Consider the following 22069-nt stretch of genomic DNA (forward strand, 5'->3'; position numbering starts at 1 on the left):
TGTTAGAAATGATTGCAGGAGCTGGGTGCACATCTTTAATCCCAGCACTTGGGAGGCAGAGGCAGGCAGATTTCTGAGTTCGAGGCCAGCCTGGTCTACAGAGTGAGTTCCAGGACAGCCAGGACTACACAGAGAAACCCTGTCTCGGGAAAAAAAAAAAAAGAAGAAGAAGAAGAGGGGGAGGGGGAGGGGGAGAGGAAGGAGGAGGAGGAGGAGGAGGAGGAGGAGGAGGAGGAGGAGGAGGAGGAGAAGAAGAAGAAGAAGAAGAAGAAGAAGAAGAAGAAGAAGAAGAAGAAGAAGAAGAAGAAGAAGAAGAAGAAGAAGAAGAAGAAATAATAATAATAATAATAATAATAATGATTGCGGGGTGAGCAGGATGAAGGAGGAGGAGGAGGAGGAGGAGGAGGAGGAGGAGGAGGAGGAGGAGGAGGAGGAGGAGGAGGAGGAATGATTGCGGGGTGAGCAGGATGGCCCGCGGCAGGTGCAGGCTCCAGCTTTGGCTGGATCTCATCCCATTGCAAGTCGTGGCCCTGTCTGTGTATAGAGACTGAAGATGGGTGGCTCATTATTGCAAGACAGCAAACTGTTAACAAATGGCCTGAGATGGGCGGGCAATGTCCCTCTCTATTGGAACTGATAAGGAGACTCGTGGTGGTCCTAAAGACACCAGTAGAGATAGTTAAATATTGGGAAAGAGCTTGTACTGACCATTTGCAGTAAGGCTGACTGTTGACTTAGGTGGAGGACAAAAACAGATGTCCTAAGGATGAAAGAGAAGCACTACCTGGTTTCATGGAGGGCGGGGAATCATAGAATCTCCATTTCTGTAAGTGTTTTAAACCAACACAGGTCTCTTGGGGACAGTGTTGAAGTTCAGTCTGATCCAGAGACAGGAATATCTGGATTGTGCCTGTGCGGTCTTTTGAGTCATTGGAAGAACCCTCACAGGCAGTAAATGTTTTTTACTTCGTTGGCAGAAACTGTTGTCTCTGTAGCTGGTGTTAGAAGGTTGCCTTTGGTGGGTGTGTCCGTATCAAACTTGAATCTGGAGTCAGTGGTGTAAGTGATGCGTATTGCATGTGCCTGTGTGTTAGGATGAAACTATTGTACATGTGAGTTGGTCTTTTGTCTTTGTTTCATTTGTGTGTGTGTGTGTGTGTGTGTGTGTGTGTGTGTGTGTGTGTGTGTGTGTGTGTGTTTGAGATGGGGAGGTGGGAAGGAGAGAGAAAGAGGGAGAGAGGGAGGAGGGGATGAAGAGGAAGAAGAGAGGGGTGTGACTTGTAGCATATCTCCCTCCCTTATTCCTTGAGATAGGGTCTTTCATGGAACCTAGAGCTAGGCTGGGAGCCCCTGAAGTCCCCCCACCTCAGCCCCTTCCCTCAGTGCTGGGCTTGCAGGTACACAAGCTTACATGGAAATTTTTTTCATGGGTTCTGGACATTTGAACTCAGGTCCTCATGATTATGCAGCAAGCCCTCTTACCTCCTGAGCCATTTCGCCAGCCCATGTAAGACTTTTGTTTTATAAAAAGTACCTACTTCCTTGCAAAGTTTCAGTGCCATGAATCATTCGATAAATAATTCCAAAGCAATGAGCATAAATATTTCAGGTTTCCAAGATGAATTAAATATGGTTCCTGCCTTCAGGGAACTTAGGATACAAGTGAGATAAGACATTCATAAATCATCCAACAATGTCCAGCGTGCAGCCCGCAAGCTCATGCCGGCCAGGGTAGCCATGAATTCAATCCAACGCATTTGTTGGTGTCACTGTATCAAAAGGTTGGGCATTCCTATGTCATGATTAGCAGATAAAAGAAAAACCTGGAATAGAAGCAGAGAGAACGGTGAAATACTGTGGTGAGATATCAGAGAAAGGGGGAAAGCCCTTTGGTTGTATTCAAGCAGCGTTTTGGGGAAGAAAGCAGGTTGGCCCAGGCCTGCAGTATGAAGTATTTCAAAGGGTAGCCCTGAAGAGCCTAATGGAAGGAGTGGGTGTGCCCCTAGTCATTCCAAAAGGACACGCCCCATGGGGCGGGGGAAGGGAGAGCAAGGGAGATAGTGGGCAAAGGGTTTGTGGTGACCAGTGTGCACTGCCAGGCTGTTTGCTCAGAGCTTGTCCCTTCAAGAGGTGATGCAGTGGAGGACCCCTGTGCAGGTGGAAAAAAGCCTCAGCGGGCAGCTCCAGAAAGAGGCTGCAGAGGCCTGGGAGCTGCCCCGAGAGGTGCGCGTTTGCAGGCTCAAGTTACTTGTTAATAAATATTCTCCAGAAATGAATTGCCAGAATTGAGAAGGCCAGGCATCTAGATGGCTGTTTCCTGGAGGACTTTCCAAAGCTTTCACCCTGGGAAACCCGAAACAGGGCAGTCGGTGTGTGCAGTTTTCAGTGTGATGTCATCTTCCTCCACGAGCGGTCTCGTGGAACTCCTGCTCCTTGGGACATGCTCTGGGGAGTGTTTTTTCTGTGCGTTTGACAATAGCTTGAGCACAGGTCATAGCGTTTGTGTGGAAAGAGCGTGGCTAGGTAGGAATTCTTGTCTGGTCGGCATTCTGGAGCCCTGTGGAGGGTTAGTGCCTGAGTCGCCGGCGATGCTCAGCCAGGGATTGTGTGTTGAAACAGTGAGGAAGAAGGGTATCCCAGAGGGTGAAGGGAGGTGACCTTCTCTGTTCAAGAGACTGTAGCATGGTAGATGGCTGGGAGAAAGAACCGGCGTAAAGATATACCCATCTGATGATGCTCAGGAAGGTGTGAGGAGAAAACCTAAAGGTTTCACTGCACACTATTAGACTTGTGGAGGGGGGGATTCTTATTAAATGTAGTTTTTGATAAACCATCTGGTTCATATGTCTGCCTGTTAGCATTCCAGATAAACAGTAGTTTTTATATGAATTCGCTACGATAGCCATTTTCCCCATCAGACAGTAGCGAGCCTCCCCTCGTCCTCGCCGAGCAGGAAACCCCGCCTGGCTCACCTCTCTGGAGCTCATCCTTAAACTTTATATTTTGTTCTTCCATCCAGGTGTTTGCCTTTGATTATTGTTTTTGGTCCATGGACGAATCGAACACAACAAAATATGCTGGTAAGTTGGCTGTTGCCGCTGGGCTTCCCGCCATTCCCGTTGCGCCTGTTTTCTCTAATTATTCTGGGGTTTCGTTTTCCTGTGGTGCGTCTCACACCCGCTCTCTCGTTCTAGTGGGTGGGTTTGCAAAGTCAGTGATCTGGCTCCGCCATTTGCTTACTGAGCAGCCTTAGACTGGGTTTGAAGACCCCAACCAAGGGGCGCGGGTAAGGGTGCACACCTGTGTGTGAGGCGAGAGGATTGTCTTGAGTTCAAGGCCAGTTTGAGGCTGAGCTCCATAGCTGGTATTAGGCCAGGCAGTGCTAAGTAGCAAGACTCCCTGTCCCATACCACCAAAATTCCAAAACCCACAACCCGCCGTCTGCTTCTTAAGGATGTCATTGGCCTCAGGGATGCTCCCAGGTCAAGCCTAAACTTTACAAATGCTATAGAAACTCAGAGTTGAGACAGCATGGCCTGGCTACTGTTGCTAAGGGAGATATCATAGAGATGGCGCTGCAAGCGAGCATATAGAGCAAGTCCAAAAGGGGAAAATGCTAAGTATTGAGGTGAGGTATATGTTAAGTCACCTGATTCAGTCATTCCAGGGTGCAGTAATATGTTAAAATGTGTACGTAACACACAAATACAACTTTTACTTGTTAATTAAGAAAAAATTAAGCACGTAAGAGGAATGTCAGAGGTGCGCAAACCTGAAGTGTCATAGAGCCAGGGCAAGCCCGTGGACCTTGATGTCAGGTCTGGGTTATAAAGCCCAGGAGCCTGCTTTGGCTCTAAGGGGTAAGTGCTTACTTTCTCTGCGCATCCTATATCACACGTCCTATACAATGGGACAGGCAGCTCCTGTGGACCCACGCCATCGGGTGTCCTGTGGGCTGTCTAGGGACCACAGTGCTGACTGGTGGGAGGTGTCTAGGAGTGGTACTCCGTTTCAGTCTCTTGTAGGGAAGGACTGGGCATGGTGCTGGGGGGGGGGGGGCTGCACAGAGAGCCCAGTGATGGCAGGAGATCCCCACAGCCACACTAAGAAGTAAGATCAGTGGGGTAGAAAATGCAAAAATGCAAGCTGTTGACTCGAGCTGCTTAAGACAGTGTGTTGGAGAGACCTCTTTCTTCCTGTATCCGCTGCATATGTCTTCCGTTACTGCCTGCAGGACACCACCGTAGCCTCTCACAGTGTGCCACACGGGCCCGAAGACGTTCTTTTCTGCCATACAACTTCATCGGATCCAGATGATAAGAGATCTGTGGGATTTAGCATCTGATAAACACTATGATCAAAACCATAGATTATAATGATTTTTAATGTACTGATAGCCTAACATTGGCACAAATTTTGGCTGCATGATCAATTCAAATAAGTTTCAATAACCTTGAAATAAGGTCTCTTGATTCATGGAAACACATATCTTTACAGGACTGAGGGGAGAGGTAGAACTTTTCTTATTCTGCAGACATTGTCATTATTACACAAATATTATAACACTCAGCAAAATTTAAAATTCGTCTCATGGATGTTTGACTGCTATTGAGAATCTGCATAGGAAATGCATTGTTTGTAGGTGAGGTGTTTGGTTTCAGCACTAATTTGTTTTCCGTTTTCCTCGATTAAAAGGAGCAGCAGTTCTTGGCTGCGACTAGAAGCATTAAGGTGGAAGCCTTCGTTCCCTGGTGAGGGGTAAGGGGAACGGAGAGGAAGAAGCTCAGAGTTCCTGAAACCATCCTATTTGTCAGGTTCCGTGAAGAATGGCCTCATTGAGACTGAGTCCGGGCTCTCAAAGCAGCTCTCAAAACGGGGGTCTGGCGGGCCGAGTGGGGGTTGGGCATAAGCATGTGCTGAGCGAGCCAAGGATGCTAGGCCCCTCACGTGGCGTGGGCTGGGTCTGAGCAGTAAATCCTCAATGAGGCCTTGGGGTTTGATAGAAGCTATCGCAAGATGCTCTCACGTCTCTGGCTTTTCAACCTGAAACTCTTCAGTTCTCTGGAATCCAGAAGCGGACCTCAGGGCTCGGGCGGAGCACTTAAAAGAATGTGAGCGCTTGTGTCAGGCCACGGGGTTCTGACTCTTGGTCCCCACCTTTGCACTGTTGGGGTGCATGCCACTGAATCCTTTTACATAGTACTGGTCCCATAAAATGTGCCCTCAAATGTCTCATCGCCCCACTGTGTCAGGACCATGGGGTAGCATCTGTCCGTTGACAGACAAGTGAACCAGAACTGGGATTTGTGGCACCTGGTTTTGCCGCAAGCCGCCAGGCTCTGGTGAGATAAAGATAACCTTTCTCCTCATCCGTGGAGAGGATGAGGTAAAGGCAGCCACGTCTCCCGGAAAGCTGAATCGTCCATTTTGTGCGGGCAGCACAGCTGTGGCGGCTTCTCTGGCAAATCAAAGGCTGGTTTGTTCAGCCACGGGCATTGCGTGGAAGCCAAGCTTTGGAGCACTGTGCTCTTGAAGTGTCTCTTCCTCCTCTTACCCTCTGTGTGTTGGTATCATAATGTCTGCCAGGTATTTTTGAGTCAGAAGCAAAAGTCTTTGTGGTAGGAACAAGTAGGAGGGAAAGGCAGACAAGTGACTGGACTGCAGAGTTAGAGACCTCAAACCTGCCTCTCCGTATAAACCCACCTCTTCCCCAACCTCAGTCCAAAGCCACACGTAGATCTCATGGCAAGATTAGAAAGTGGCCTGAATTAGAGTCCGTGGTGATAAACCTGAGCCATCTCAGTAAATGATTATATCGTGCTCATGGTAATTAAGGCCTTATTGATAGGGAATCAATAGATTAAAAAAAAAATCTCACTTCTTAAAATGAGCCCTGCCAGTCGGTAAGTGGTTTCCAAGAGCTTTGCTGTTTATTTCCTGCCTGCTCATCTTTGAATCTTACTGTAGATAGAAGAAGCGGTCGGGGGTGGGGGTGGAGGGGGGATGGAGGGATGGCTCAGTGGTTAGGAACACACTGGCTGTCCTTGCAGAGGACCGGCATTTGGCGCCCAGCACCCACACCATCTCCTGTGACTCCAGCTCCAGGGGATCTGGTATCCTGCTCTGGCCTCTCAGGCAACAACACACACATGTCATACACAAACATGTAATGCATAAATAAAAAGAAGAACAAGTATTTTTTTTTAAAGGAAAGAAAGAATAGCAGTCAGGTGGCGGTATACATGGGGGTCAGTGTAAGTAATCTTCCTTAGCCTGGGAGATTCTGAACATTGTCCTAGAAACTATGTAATCTTTCTTGCCATATGGTGTCTGGCTCAAATGTACTAAAACCATGTGTCCTTGGACATTTGTGCGAACTCCACAACCTAGAAGACAAGATTTGCTGCTGACTCCTCATCTCCACATGTGGTTCATGCTGTGTGAGGACACAGGCGCCCCTGCAGGCCGAGGGCTGAGCTGCAGGCTGAGGGCTGAGCTGCAGGCTGGAGCTGGATGCCCGTGTTTGATTCTGTTCCCATCTTGGGCGGTTTATGTGGTCAGAGGTGGAAATGATCAATTTCTCATTGCTTAAGGGAAGCAAGACAGAGAGAGACTGTATGCATTGTTGGAACCAAATTGTTGTCAGAATGGCGCAGAAAGAATTGGTTTTAATGTGTGTAGGCGTAGGTATATGACCGCTGAAGTGTTTAGTAACTACCTAGGGAAGGCCCAGGCTCTTGGGGTTGGGTTCCTTGGGCCCAAATGGTAGGCAGTCATACCAATCCTTCAGGAATCTGAAGGAAGCAGGAATCTGAGGGTGAATTGAGACTCTTCGCAAGTTCTGTGCATGCAGGAAATAGCTGATAGTTATTAGCCATTGCGTAAAGCTGTAATGGTTCTTCATGTAGTCAGCAGGAACACTGAGGTTGGCTGTTCAGACATCATTAAGGTTGGTCTGTCTTGCACACAGTACCTGCTGTTCTGAAAGCCACCAAGCAAATGAAATCTCAACACAAACTCTTTCCAGGTTTGATTTTTTAACAATATTTTATAATTTTTACAATAAATTATAAATTGTTTCGCACACGTGACCATTCTTGTGACTCTACTTCATCAAGTTCCTGAGCATCCTAAATCCTTAAAATTAGTAATTCTTATTAAAGGATTTTTTATTAAAAAAATAAAGAGGAGGAGAGGGAGAGAGGGAGAGAGAGGATACACATACATGCACACAAATATATACCAGAGAACAGCTTGCTGGAGTCAGGTCTCTCCTTCACTCAGTGGGACGCAGTGTTGGGCTTTGGCAGCAAGCATCTTCATCTGCTGAGCTATCTCGGTGGCCCAGAAACTCTCTTTGCATTTGTTTCATTAAAGTATATAATCACAAAGACATGCATTTGACATAAACCAGCTTGGAACCCAATCCGATGACTCTTTATAAAACATACCTCAACTAGTAGAGGCTGCAGGGATCCGGCCTGCAGTGGGCCTGTATCAGTTCAGGTAATCGATGTTTGTGAATCTCAAGCCCTAGATGCAAATGAGCAGTTCTGTTCAGGAAAATTTAACTGGTAAAGATGCCCAAGATATAAACAAGAAAGCTAATCTTACAAACTTTAAAGTAGATCCGTATGTATATTTACATTTATAGCATAATATTTATTGCACGTCTTTTTCTGACCTCTAGTGTCTACCCCAAGCCCAGGTCCCTTCTTAGCTGACTTCTAACTTGCTGTGTTTGAAGCTGAGGATGACCTTGAACTTTTAATCTTCTCTATTCTATCTCTCAAATGCTGGGTTATAGCCATGACACCACCATGACGGAGTTCACCTGTAACCCTGGATCCAGGGCACAGTGCTCACTAGACACACACCACTCTGACTGAACCGTGGCCCTGCCTCCAGATGTTGTTTTTAAACCCAACTTTTTCATGTTTCCTTTTTCTGACCCAGAAACACAGTTTGACTTAGCTGTGTTCAGAAGGGCAGAGAACAGTCACTGCGGAATAAAATACAGTTCATATGCTGCATTCCTTCCCAGCATGGTGCTAAGCCTTTTACATGTAGGGGACAGATATCAATATATTGTCTATTATAGTCAATAGGCAATATTGTCTGCATCTCACAGATAAAAACAAGATAGAGGTTTGGGAAGATCCTGCCACCCTTTAGAGGAGAAAGCGGTGACATTGTAGATCAAAACAAAGACATGGATACATTCTCTCCATGTCGTATGGACTCGACTCTGGACACGTCTCATCTCCCTGAGCCCTAGAATGGTTCTGTTAAGAAGCCCTGGTGTGACTCCAGGCTGGGAATGTTAGTACCGGAATCCTCCCTCCAGGCAGATGCTGTCCAAACTCCTGAGCCCATGTGCTTGGCTGAGCGCTGTTTGCACATTTCCCCAAGACGGTGGTAGCCAGGAGTTCTAGAAGAGACAGATCCCTTCTAGAACTGCTCCCTTCCTGGAGAGAGTCGTTGTAAAATAAAATGCTGTCAGAGCCAAGGGAAGCCTCTCTGTCAGCAGCGCGTGTTCGTTCGTTCGTTTGTTCATTAGCTTCCCAGTTGAGCTTGCTTTCTTTTCCCCATGCCCCTCCCCCTTCCCTCTGAGTCAGCCTCTTCATCCAGCAATAACAACAACAAAAAGGTCCGGCTCATGCCAGCCCCAGCAGTGTCCCCGGGTTAGAAACATTGTCTGGGTAAGTCGCTCCCTGCTATGGTACAAGTGACACTTCCCTGGACAGCAATTCCGATAGCACTTGGATGCCACAGTGGAAACTGGCCTGAGGCTGGCTTTCATTTCATGGCCCAGTTTCTCAAGCTCCCTTTACCAGGTCCCCTTCAGGTAAACTTCTGAAGTTGATTGAGAATTAAAGTTTGCACCTCCAGGTCTAGGCTCAACGTCCTTGTTCCTTTATCTGAACTAGAGTTTGGGTTCTTCAACTTAAATATGGCCCGAAGTCTCTGGATGTGAGAAATTTTGTGAGCTGCACTTCACACCAAAGGCCTTTGAGGAAAGAATTTACTTAAACCTCATCCAAATAAGGCCTTCTTCTCCCTTTGAGGTATGCCAGCAAGACCTGTCCGTTCTTGTACCATCCAGGTGCTCTGGTTTGGAGCTGGGCCCCTGCCAAGTCCAGACTCATCAAAATGACTGTGGCTGTCAACCCTGTGTAGAAAAGAAAGTGCCTTCACAAAGAAGCAGGCCCAGGAATCGCAGCTCCCAAATATACAGCCAAGCTCCTGCCACCCCAACTCCAGAGGGAAAAGATGAAGAGAAGAAGGGGCTTAAGAGATCAATTCGATCTTGGGTTGTGTTTGTATTGACTAGCACCCGTAGCTGTGGGGAACCCGAGATCAAAGCTTAGAGAGAAAAGCTTTGGAGGCCCCAATTCATGGCTGATTGACCCCATTGCTTTAATACAGAGAAAAAAGACAGGATATGACTGGACTGTAAGGTGGAATAAAACCTTTAATTAACCTCAAGGCCAAGAAGTAAAGAGGGAGAAACTGGGGTTCCAAATCTTCTTCGTGCATCTCCCCAATAATCCAAGGACCCTCACACATACTTAGGTTCCTACCTTATAAAGTAAAGATTCCACTACCTCCCGCTTGTACTGCCCTGGTCAGCAATCTTTAACTTGTGGGACTGTGGGGACATTAAAGACCTAAGCTATAATATTGTACCAATCTTGAGATACTATACTCTTCCACGTAGAAGACTATCCTGTGGAAGTCTGTCCTGCGCTGCACCTGCTGAAGAGTTTTACCCACTCCGATGTGTCCATGGTGATGAATTTTAAATGTGGATGATAGACAGCATGGACCGTACCCTCTCTTTGTTCTCCTACACCCTAGGCCCCAGCCCATCATGTCTGTCCCGTGGGCGGATGTTGGTCACAGGACTACTATAGTTGTCTTTTCCCATGTTCCAAGTTTTGTCCTTTGCTGTCAGGACCCTGAATGTAAGGACCCGGCAGACTGACTGGGAGGCCATCACTGCTGCTCCCAAGGGCTCAGGTGATGCCCACATACGGAGACCCGGCGGTGTTGGTTTTACAAAGATCCGTATCATATGTGACTCAGTGTTGGGTGACTCGGACTGTGACTCAGCCTCCAGAGATCCCACACAGGAGCTCCTGTTACTGCTCTGACGTTGTATCACAGGTCTCACTGGGCACGCCCGTGTTTTATAACTTGTCTACATGGTCATAGGGGATGGGATTATAAAGCCTGAAGGAAATTGGCATCTTGGCCGTGCTTGTTAACAGTGAGGTCAGATGCGGCGTGCCCTGTGGGCTCACCACAGCGAGCACAGATGCCTCCCTGGCACGGGCTCTGCCAAGGAGCCACAGGCCTCTTGGGTTTGGCAGTGTTGTGGCTTTGCTCTGTTTGTCTGGGTTGAGAACAAATACCCATAGATCCTCCTGTTTCCCACAGGACTCCTAAACTTCCCTGTTGGCTTTTGCCTGGGCAAACAGCACTCCATTCTGCTTGCGTGTAAACTGTAAACTGTGATTGGAATGCTTTCAGGGTGGGGATATTGCATCTTTTATGAGATCTGCCCAGGCAGTGTTTGAATTCCCCAGTTCCCACCATGCAGCATAAACAGCTGCTTTTTTTAAAAAAAAAAAAAAATGAGCCAAGGTTCAAAAACAGTAGATAAGTCATTCTTTCCTATGCTGAGAAAGACTCTTAGGTTTTTTAAAAATATGGAAGTGAACAAGTCAGATTTTTTTTTTTTTTAATGAAAAAGCCCCACAGCCGGCATTGGAGCTCAGCGGCTGAGTACTTGCCTAGCAGGTATGACCCTTTGTTTAGCCCCCAGTACGACAGAGGGGACAGAACGGCCCTCGTTCGTCTGGGCCAGCCATGGGTCTTTGTGTGGGCCTTAGGGATGTCCAGTGTTCAGACAGAGTGAAGAAGGGAAGCCACCCCTGCGCTGCCTGTAGAGGCTGCTGTCCATGCAGGCAGAGCCCGCACGGAGGTGCACTTGGAAGATTTGGTTAAGCTGGAACTTGGCTACGTTCACAGCTATTCTTCCTGTAATCGTGGTTCCTGAACAAGAGAATTGGTTGAGCGTAACTGCAGTCTCACAGCCTCGGGGTGGGGCAGTGATGAGAAGTCCACAGAGTTGGTCCCATTGGCCACCTTACGGAGGCCGTTCCTTACAATGCATTCTTTCCCTCTGAACCAGCTATCCTAAAGTTGCAAAGAGTGGGGGGCTAGTTTGCCCGTCCTGGATCCTATGCCTTAGCGCCCTCTGACCTACATTATGTTCTGCTTTCTGCTTAGGTAAGTGTAAGTGAATGATCTCCCTCTCCCCTTCCTTTTCTCCCTCCCTCCACCTCCCTCTTTCCTCTCCCTCCCCTCTTCCTCCCTCCTCTCCCCCCTCTTCTCCCCTTCTTCCCCCCCCCCCCCCCGCCATGTGTCTGTTTGCCTTTCTCTTAAATGTGAGAAACCCTTGTCCCCTACATTTATTAGGGGGACCAGAAAGAAAGCTAGAAAAGAAACTGGCAATAGATGACTCCTTTCTGAGGCCCGCTGTCCGCTGTCCGCTGCCTCACTCTTTTTACTCTCATCTTTAAAACTAGGAAGCTGCGCAGAGCTCGAGCAGGACAGAAGGAATGGCGATTAGCTGGCAACTTCCTTCTTTGCGCCAAATTATTGACAAGGTGGTACTCATTGTTGATAATGACAAAACACACCCCAGGCTTTGCACTGGCCAGGCACCTCTGTGACCACCCTGACAGCCTCGTCAGGTGGAAGAGCGCCCCCCACTGGTCGCCACTTGAAGGCATGAGATCTTCCCAGAGCCACTCAGCCGGGAGAGGCAGTACTCATGACTGAAGGAGAATGTGATCAGGCTTCTGTGTGAAAAGGAAAGAGAGAGGATTTGGGTATTACAAGTTTTGCTTTTAGGGCTGGGCAGTGGTACCTTTAATCCTGGCACTCGGGAGGCAGAGGCAGGCGGATCTCTGAGTTCGAGGACAGCCTGGGCTACATACAGAATCAGCTCCAGAACAGTCAGAGTTACCTGATTTAAAAAAAAAAAAAGTTTTTCTTTTAATTACATTGTGTGTGTATGTGAATGTGGAGGTCAGAGGGCAGCTGTAAGGGAATCGGTTCTTTCTTCCCACCATGTCGGTCACAGGGGACAAAGTTAGGTCATCAACTGGTGAAATGCTGTTACCTGCTGGCTTTTTGCAGAACTCTCTCACTGCTGCCCTCTAGCCGAGCTTTTTAATATCTGGATATGAAATAATAAAACTGTTTCATGACAGAGTTGGGAACGATGCTTGTAACATGTATGATAGACCAGTAGTTGATGTCTTTAGCCTGCATTCAAGAAAGAAGCACGGGGGATACCAGTCAGCTTATAATGTGGCACGGGACTCCGGCAGCCTATTTACCGAACGTTAAAAGTAAGTGGGCTGAGGCTGGAGAGATGGCTCAGCGGTTAACACAGGCTCCTCTTCCAGAGGTCCTGAGTTCAACTCCCAGCAACGACATGGTGGCTCACAACTATCTGAAATGGGATCCGATGCCCTCTTCTGGGGTGTCTGAAGACAGCAACAGTGTGCTCATATTAAATAAATGTCTTTTTTTAAAAAGTGAGCAGAAAGAAAGGGGAGTTAACAAAGTGGGGCCTGCTTCCTCCTGACCCAGCCCAGTCAGAATGCTGAGCAGAGAGAAGGCCCCTCGCGTGGCCCTGAAATCCAGCCGTTTGATTCGGGGAATCCCTGCAAGGACAGTCAGTAGGAGAGCGCAGGTGCTACAGGTGTCAGGGTAAATCCTTCAGGGAAAGAAAGGGCCTGGGAATGTGTGCAGGGGGACGGGAGGCCTGGATCCGTGTCCTCGTAATGGATGGCTCAGTGGTCACGGAGGGGCCGGTGAGAGGGATCAGTGCATAGAGGTGATTGCTGCCAGGTCTGGAAAACGGATCTCCCACCCCACACGGTAGAGGAAGAGGGCTGACTCCTGTAGGTTTACCTCCCTGCTTGCACGCACACACACACACACACAAACACACACACACACCACTTATACACACATACACGCATAAATTGTTGAAAGTATATATTAAATAAAAGATTTTTTTTAAATGTTCATGTGGATGGAAGAAATATTCATTATTTTTGCTTTAAAATGAGTAAGTTTCCTCTGGGGTGTGAAGTTATAATAAAATGTATTCCAGTTTCTCAAGGAACCTAGCTGTAGGTTTCTGAAAACACATAAACTTCACAGTAATTATTTCTATTTTATTCTTTTCTTAGTTGTGTCTTACTATCGTTACTTACAGATAGAAAGAAAGAAAAACCATTTCTTTCCGGAAATCCATGAAAACATTCACTTTATTTATTTATGTGTATATACACATGTAAACACATGTGAGTAAATTTCTTTGCTTTCCAAATTTTCCTCATTTCTCAGTTAGGAATGAAACTTCATTAAGTATGAAAACCATGGGGCTGATAGCATGGCTCAGCAGGTAAAGGTGATTGCTGCCAAGCCTGATGACCTGAGTTCAAGTCCCAGACCTCACATGATGGAAAGGGGAGAGAATTGTCTCCTCCTCTGGCTTCCACACATGCATCCACACAACAGGTAAACGTGAATATGACAAGCTCGGGTTATATTCTGTTAAAAATATGAATGCATGGTGCGTGCCTTAAGCTCTGTAGAGTTGCAATGGGCCCAGATATCGTAGTCCAGTAGTTGAAGCCAGAATGAGAGATAAACAAGGAAACAAACAAACAAACCTCCAGATTCACTCCGAGAGTGGACAGCACAACCACGGAGACTGACAGCACAACCACGGAGACTGACAGCACAACCATGGAGACTGACAGACAGCACAACCACGGAGACTGGGGAGAGAGCCACTGACTGAGTGCCACTGTCCATGGCAGGAGTTCCTGACTGGGTGAGCATCCAGCTAATCTCACCAGCAACAAGGGCTTGGCAGATGACGGGCTCTCAGACCCCGGTCACCTGTCGTCATCTTTATAGGTCCTGGCATACCTGCAAATTGTGAGGGTCCAAAGAAAGAAATCTGTAAAGTGTGACTACAGAAAAGACACTGCTGGATCGGGAGTCCATCTCTTCCTTCTTAGAAGCATAAATACAGGCAGATTAGTTTCTGGCTTGAGAAAATGACAAGGGTCATCCTGAGCTTCAGGACAAGCCCACACCTGTGATATAAGCTCACGCGTGTGATCACAGCATTTGTGAAGACAGAGCCCTTGTGGCCTACCTAATAATTTTTTTGATGTATTTTTTATTTACATTTCAAATGTTATCCCCTTTCCCAGTTTCCCTCCCTCCTGGATAGCCCCTTTCCCATTCTCCCTCCCCCTACTTCTATGAGGGTGTTTCACCCACCCACCCACTCACTCCCACCTCCCTGCCCTGGCATTCCCCTACACTGGGGCTTTGAGCCTTCATAGGACCAAGAACCTCTCCTCCCACTGATGCCAGACAAGGCCATCCTCTGCTACATATGCAGCTGGAGCCATGTGTACCTCTTGGTTAATGACTTAGTCCCTGGGAGCTCTGGGGGGTCTGGTTGGTTGGTTGACATTGTTGTTCTTCCTATGAGGCTGCAAACCCCTTCAGCTCCTTCAGTCCTTTCTCTAACTCCTCTATTAGGGACCCTGCGCTCAGTCCAATGGTTGGCTGTGAGCTTCCTCCTCTGTATTTGTCAGGCTCTGGCAGAGCCTCTCAGGAAACAGCTATATCAGGCTCCTGTCAGCAAGCACTTCTTGGCATCCACAATCATGTCAGGGTTTGGTGACTGTATATGGTACCTAGTGTTTTCTTTACAATCGTGTCGGGGTTTGGTGACTGTATATGGTACTTAGTGTTTTCTTAAAGGGCCCTACCACCTCTTAACACACTCTTGCCTGGGGGTCCAGTTTCCAACCAATGAATGCTGAAGGACTTGTTCGAGCCCTCACACATATATCAGCTGCTTTGCTTGTTGTGTGACCAAATACCTGACAGAAAGCCGCTAGAGGGTGTTTATTCGTCTTGCAGTTTGGGATGTCATGATGTGATGTCGGAGGTCAGGGAGCAGAGAGAGGTGCGTGCTGTCACAGCTTGCTTGCTTACTTCTGTTTGCTTGGTCCAGGAGATGGCGCCACCTGGTGCACTTAGGCCCGTCTTTCCTCCTCAGTTACAGGTTTCTGAAATGCCCTCCTAGGCGAGCCCAGAGATGGGTTCCCATGGTGAGTCTAAAGCCAATCAAGTTGCTGACTATGAACCAACACAGTGTTCTTGGTTTTGTTCCCCAAGTCTGAAGAATTGAAGCTGTGGATTATGCTCAGATAGTTAGATATCCTGTCCCACCTACCCCCGCTCCTTCCCAAGGAGTGCTTGACCAGTGTGGAAGGGCGAAGGGATGGCTGCAGCTGTCTGCTTGGGCTGACGCAGCTTCAGAGTGGGCTTGAGTCGGGACCACAGACTGTTCTTCTCAGCCTGGGCACAGCCGGTTTCCTCTGCACCCTCCCTCCGTCAGCCAGGCTCAACTCAGGACTAAAGCTCGGCCTGTCTTTTGACTCCGAGCCCAGAATGTCTATAGAATAAGGAAGGAGGAACAGGAGAAGATGCTGATATCCTTATGGAGGGAGTCCAAGAGCCGTGACTTAAGAGCAGTACTTCAAGTATGTGTGTCAGAGACATCAACGCAGACAGAGCCGTGCTGCTGGAGGGTATGTGCACATACACCTCACAACACACCGTGTGTTTAGAAACGGCCGTCACAGTTCTGTTTCTTTTTAAAATCTGTGGGCTCTACCAACGTGTCTGGAGTAAGCGGCATTAGGTATCAGAAATGGAGAGGAAAGAGGATGTGGATTTGGAATATTTTTTCTGACTCATCTTGCAAACTTTAACACCCCCCTTTCTCTCTGTGTGAGTGTCTCGTGCATTATAATGTCCAAGTCTTTACATTATATATAGTTACTATGACATGGCTTTTCCTTCTTCAATAATGTTTCTTATTGCAGTTGTTGCTACATGTAAGTGCTATATCTTTTATTTCTAAGTATATGCTTTTTCATTCTGAAATGCTTACATTTAAGGTATACAGTCTCATACTACTGGTGGGTGCTTACCTTGGCTGCATTTCTAGCATGTTAAACAGTGCTGCCAGAGCATCTTTGGCGAGGGTCATGTGAGGGAGAGCGTCCCTCAGGCACAACCGTGGGTTAGAATGCAAGCTTATTGCCTTCCCCTGTCAGGTTTCCTGTCGAATGGCCTCTTATGGCGATGCCACAAAGTTTATAAGTGGTGACTGCCTCTACAGCTCAGCAATATTTGATGTTGCCAGAATGTCACTTTTTGGCAGCCCCGTGGTCGGAAGTGTCAGTTCGAAACCTTGCTGACAGGTTTCCAAGAGTCTTACCCTGAAGTCTTGATGCACCACAAGGCAGTGCTAAAATCCTACCCAACTTCCCGTCAGAGAGAAACATGCCACCCATAGCTTGCAGTTTGTTACGTTTGAATATGAAGAGGTTTTCAAGTCTACTGAGGACAAAGCAGTTAAACTGACTCCATCTTTCAACAGATATTTATTAAGCATTTTATACTAGGCACTAGGATTACAAAGATAATGAGATTGTCATCTCTGACACCAGGGTGCACTCATCCCAGGGCTGGAAACGGTTCATAAGCCGGTAGTGCCTGTAGATACTGTGAGAGAGAATGTTCTAGTAACCACAGGAACGTGGGGGAAGGAAGTTTAATGTAATTCTCTCCATTGTAAGGAAAGTGCATGCTACCTTGAATGTTTATTAAACATGCCGTAACTATGTTCTCTCCCACCCTGTGATAGTGTAGTTCACAGTAGAAGCCCCGGAGCTGAGATTCAGTGAGGGTTAGTGCCTCTTGTGGGCGCACAGATGACGTGGACCTGTGAATTAGTGAATGGCAGCATCTTGGTTACTTTTCCTGTTGTCCTGATGAAGTACCCAGGCCAAGCAGGCTGAGGAAGGGAAGAGTCCTTTTGTCTTAGAATTCCTGAGACCCTCCATCGTCAGGCAAATGAGGCAGCAGGAGCGAGAGGCCCCTGACCACGCCGTGCTGGCAGTCAGGAAGGAGAGAGCAGTGTGCGTTTTCTCTTTTCTATTCTGTCCAGGACGGATGCCAGCCCATGGAGTGCCCTCTCCCACATTCAAGATCTTCCCCGTAGATAACTTCATCCAGATAATCCCTCAAAGGCTTGCCCAGATGCTTGCTGCCTAGGGGATTCTAGAGTCTGTCACACTGACCAACAGACAGTATTAGCCTCTGTCATCCCCACCACAGTAGAGATGTTTCCCAGCAGGTGGCCGTGCAGAGACCTTGCACAGGAAGGAAGCAGGCATAAAGGAATGTTCTCCTGGCTCTCAGCGCTAGTGGGAAACTGAACCCACATAGCGAGACAAGACAATTAGTAGTAAATAACATATAGATACAATTTCTAAGGAAGAAAGGGAAACCAATTTTGATGATGCTTTCAGACAGCCTGCTAACAATGGAGAAGGAACTTTAATCCCCCCAAGAAATGTCAAAGAAGCAGCAGTATAGGATCGTGAATTTATCCAAATATTCAGCAGTAGTTTAGGAATGGAACTGAAATTGCAAGCCAACTGTGATTATCCATGCCTAGAGTCTGAGCTGCCGAGCAGGCTGGGACAGGAGGGTCACTGGGATGTGTGAGGTTGGTATCAACATGGGCAGCAAAGAAGGCCCCGTCTACATGAAAGCTCTTATTTATAGCTGCGTAGTTAATTTTGAGAAGAGAGGACTAAGAGGTTATTACTAATACATCAGTAGAGTGTGTCCCATATCTCAGCTGTTAAGGCCACTTGCTGCTTTTGCAGAGGACCCAGGTTCAGTTCTCAGAACCCACACAGTGGCTCACAACTATCTGTGACTTAAATTCTAGGGAATAGAGTGCCCTCTCCTGGCCTCTGAGGGAACTGCATGTGTTGTGTACATTCACACATACATGCAAGCTAAATACTGATACACGTAAAATAAAACTGCATCTCTCTTTATAAAAACACATATCTCAACACACATTGCCCTTTTGTATTTTACTTTTAAGTATCTGTTTGGGTTCAGCAGTTACGGCACTCTCTGCTCTAAGAAACCATGCCCACATCAGGTGGCTCCCAGCTGCATGTAACTTCAGCTCTGAGGAATCTGACACCTTCTTCTGGCTTCTGTCGGTACCCGCACATGTGCATAAAACCAGTAAGTCTTAAATGTTTGTCTTGTTTTCTAGGTCAAGAAGTCGTCTTCAAGTGCCTCGGGGAAGGGATTCTTGAGAAAGCCTTTCAGGGATACAATGCTTGTATCTTTGCGTATGGCCAGACAGGTAAGCCGTTGCTCTAATTGTAGCTGATGATAGGAAACAAGTGTTTGCAAGGATGGAGGTCAGTGGACAAGTGCTTGCCTGACACGTGCAAAATCCCAGATTTAACCCCTAGTGCATAAATTAAAAAAACTAAATAAATAACTGTTTCCTTCTCTGTTTTCTTTGTTTGTTTGTGGTGCTGAGGATTGAACCCAGGACCTCCTGTGTGCCAAGCATAAGCTACATCCATATCTTAAATATATTTAATTTCCTAACATTTAAAAGGCTAGGGGAGTTTAGGAAAGACAGAAAAATTCTCCTGACATCTTGGGCTGAACTGACTTATACAATCAAAACTATCCCGCTTTTTGAAAAGACATCAGTTCTGGTAATGGCCTAATCTCGGTGTTGATGAGCACAGATAGTTCTGTACTATTAAGCATCATTTTCCTAAATTATAGTTTTAACCTGTGTTTGAACTGGAGAAGCAATCATCGTTTCACAGTATAAATGTTTTCGCAGTATCAATACAATATTTTTAGACTCCTCTCTCCCCTATCATTTAGGCTCCAAAATGATGATAGATTATAAACCAAAGCAGGTAGAGCAAAACAGGCAAATCCAAAAAATAGTTGGGGATCAGCTATTACCTCTCTGAGCTGTAGTTCTTTCGGAGTAGTAATGCTGCCTCCTTCTGTGTCACAAGGCTACAAGAACCTAGGTAGAGAATACAGGTAATTTAGCATGTGGTATGTCCAGCTATGACAGGCTGCTTCTCTTAGTGATGCTGGGATTTTACTGTGTATGCAATGTGTGTCCCAGAGTTAGGGTTTCACTGCTGTGAGCAGACACCATGACCAAGGCAACTCTTTCCAAGGACAACATTTAATTAGGGCTGCCTTACAGGTTCAGAGGTTCAGTCCATTATCATCATGGCAGAAGGATGGCAGCATCCAGGAAGGCCACCTCTTGTTCCAAAGACAAACAGGAGAAGACTGGCTCCCACCTGGTTAGGAGAAAGGTCTAAGAGCCCACCCCCACAGTGACACACTTCCTCCAATGCCACACCTACTCCAACAAGGCCACACCTTCCAGTAGCATCACTCTATAGGTCATGCATACTCAAACCACCACACCTAGTAAAACTCTTTCAAGAACTGACAAAACAGCTTCTCTTGTGAAAGGCTCGCAATGTAGGCATGTAGACATCTCTAATCGCCAGAACCCGTATGGAGACGCTGTCATGGTGGCATGCCTCAGAGGCAGGCAGGCAGATCCCTGGGGCTCACTGGTCAGTCAATCTCATGGACCTGTCAGGCTCCAAGGCCAGAGAGACCCTGCCTCAAATAACAAGGATGTGACCACCGAAGCTGGCCTGTGCTCTCCACACACATAGGCACGCGTACACACACTCATACATGCACAGCTCTTCCCATACCTCATAGTGAACGGGTGGGATTTTATCTTGCTTTCCTGGGGTGCATATTAGTGATTGCATCTCTAGCTACTCCTTTGATCATAATGGATCGTCCAAACCTTACAGAGACAAACCAGGGAGGGGTTCTAGGTGGAGAGTAACCGTGTTGTTCAGGGGTCTGGGGTTGAGGTCCAAATGCACCCCACTCCTCCTGTGTGTCCTTGGCTGTGGAGTGAGGCATCTTGTGTGGCTGAAGTGTCCCGCTTGCTTCCTCTCCCGTGCTCACACCCCTCTCTTGTTCTTTCCCAGGCTCTGGAAAGTCCTTTTCCATGATGGGCCACGCAGAGCAGCTAGGCCTTATCCCGAGGCTCTGCTGTGCTCTGTTTCAAAGGATCTCCCTGGAGCAAAATGAGTCACAGACCTTTAAGGTGGAAGTATCGTATATGGAGATCTATAATGAGAAGGTCCGGGACCTCTTGGACCCCAAAGGGTAAGTGCTTGAAATAAATTCTAAAATCAGGAAGAGTCATTTTAAATGATCTTAAAACTGCCAGGCTGGCCGGGCGATGGTGGTGCACGCCTTTAATCCCAGCACTTAGGAGGCAGAGGCAGGCGGATTTCTGCGTTTGAGGCCAGCCTGGTCTACAGAGTGAGTTCCAGGACAGCCAGGGCTACACAGAGAAACCCTGTCTTGGAAGAAAAAAAAAGAAAAAGAAAAAGAAAGAAAAGAAAAGAAAGAAAGAAAAAAAAAAACCAAAACTGCCAGGCTGTCTGCATACTCAGCCGTTGGTCACTGTGCCGGTGTTGGTTCATGTACTAAACATGAGGAGCCTCCCAAAGCCTTCCAGTGTGTCAGATGTATGCCGTGTAAAGTTACTCACGTCTGCCATGAAAAGATGTTTTTACCACTGGCATTGTTTTTTGTTATAAGGGACAATTCATTAAAATGAAGTTATAGGAGCTGAGAGATGGCTCGGTGGTTAAGAATGCTGGCTGCTCTTCCCAGAAGACCAGGTTTCATTCCCAGCACCTACACAGTGGCTATCATCTGTACTTCTGATCCCGAGGGATCTGTCGCCCTCTTCTGTCATCTGTGGGTACTGCACACACGGTGCATAGACATGTTCAGACAAAATACCCATACACATAAGATAAATGATAATTATAGAATCGCATGATATATGCCTCCATCCCAGCACTCAGAGGAGGATCCCCACCTGTTTGAAGCTGTCCTAGGCTGCAGAATGAATTCCAGGCCAGAATTATGTGGTAAGACAGTGTCTCAAAGAAGCAGAAAATTGTTCTAGTAACTGCACATTAGTCCATGCATTTATATTGGAAAACTGCAACTCTGAATTGGAGGTGAAGTGGTGGGAGGGTTGTGGCCACCATTCCTTCCCTGGTTATGTGTTGGAAGCATGTGGCGTCATCAAGTCAGTAAAGCATCCTATTTGAGGATCTTTACTGACTTGAGCACCACTTCAATTCTGAATGATTCTAGAGATACAGGTGAAACCCAGACATCTCTGTCTTTCACGGGTGATGGTGGGCGGTGGTGGCCCCCACCTTTAATCTCAGCACTTGGGAGGAAGAGGCAGGCTGATCTCTGAGTTCGAGGCCAGCCTGGTCTACAGAGTGAGTTCCAGGACAGCCAGGGCTATACAGCATGTTTTGAAAAATTAAAACAAACAAAACAAAACAACAAAACTAGATGATTAAGAACCAGGTGAGTTTGAGTCATAAATTCATTTCTCCAGTCAAATGTTGCATTGATTTAAAACTAGATCATTGGAAAGTAGCATAGAAAGCAGATGAAGTGTAAGAAATGAAGCTGACCTTTAACCCTGCCCCTCAAGAGTCACCTTGGTTAACACTTAGGTGTTTCATACATGCCTTGTGTGGACACGCTCATGTCTTCAAGCTATTTGAGAAATACCAGTTCGATATCCAGGATTTCCAGTGTAACTTAATGAAAGCTTTGCTCTGTCGCTAACTACTTTCCAATAGTTTTGGCAGCTGTGGGATATGTAACACGTCTGCCCACTGCCAGCCCCGTGGGCTCCAATGAAAGCAAGCATTAGAACAATAGCATTAAAAAAATAAATAAATAAAATGAGCCATATATAACTTTAAAAAAATAACAATAGCGTTATAGACATCAAGAATGCCCCTCTCCCAGTCATTGGAACATTTGTGTTTACTTTAAAGAATTATTAACTGTTTATGCAAAAGAGCATTTGTCAGGTATGAAGAGCGGGAAAATCAACCCCTGCCTTCACACCCAGTTATCTTAGCAAGTGGAA

The 22069-nt window shown here is 47.0% G+C and overlaps 1 protein-coding gene across 6 annotated transcripts in view; it reads left to right on the plus strand.

The window, feature by feature from the left end:
- Kif13a (kinesin family member 13A) overlaps nt 1–22069 on the plus strand; it is a 185664-nt gene that overhangs the window by 80217 nt on the left and 83378 nt on the right. For all 6 annotated transcript variants that reach the window (XM_052156717.1, XM_052156720.1, XM_052156718.1 and 3 more), the window contains exons 4-6: nt 3020–3080; nt 18278–18370; nt 20076–20256. In XM_052156717.1, coding sequence (XP_052012677.1) covers nt 3020–3080; nt 18278–18370; nt 20076–20256 — 335 coding nt within the window. The remainder of the gene's footprint in view (nt 1–3019; nt 3081–18277; nt 18371–20075; nt 20257–22069) is intronic.

This window comes from Apodemus sylvaticus, chromosome 14 (genome assembly GCF_947179515.1).
Source record: "Apodemus sylvaticus chromosome 14, mApoSyl1.1, whole genome shotgun sequence".
Taxonomy (NCBI): Eukaryota; Metazoa; Chordata; class Mammalia; order Rodentia; family Muridae; genus Apodemus; species Apodemus sylvaticus.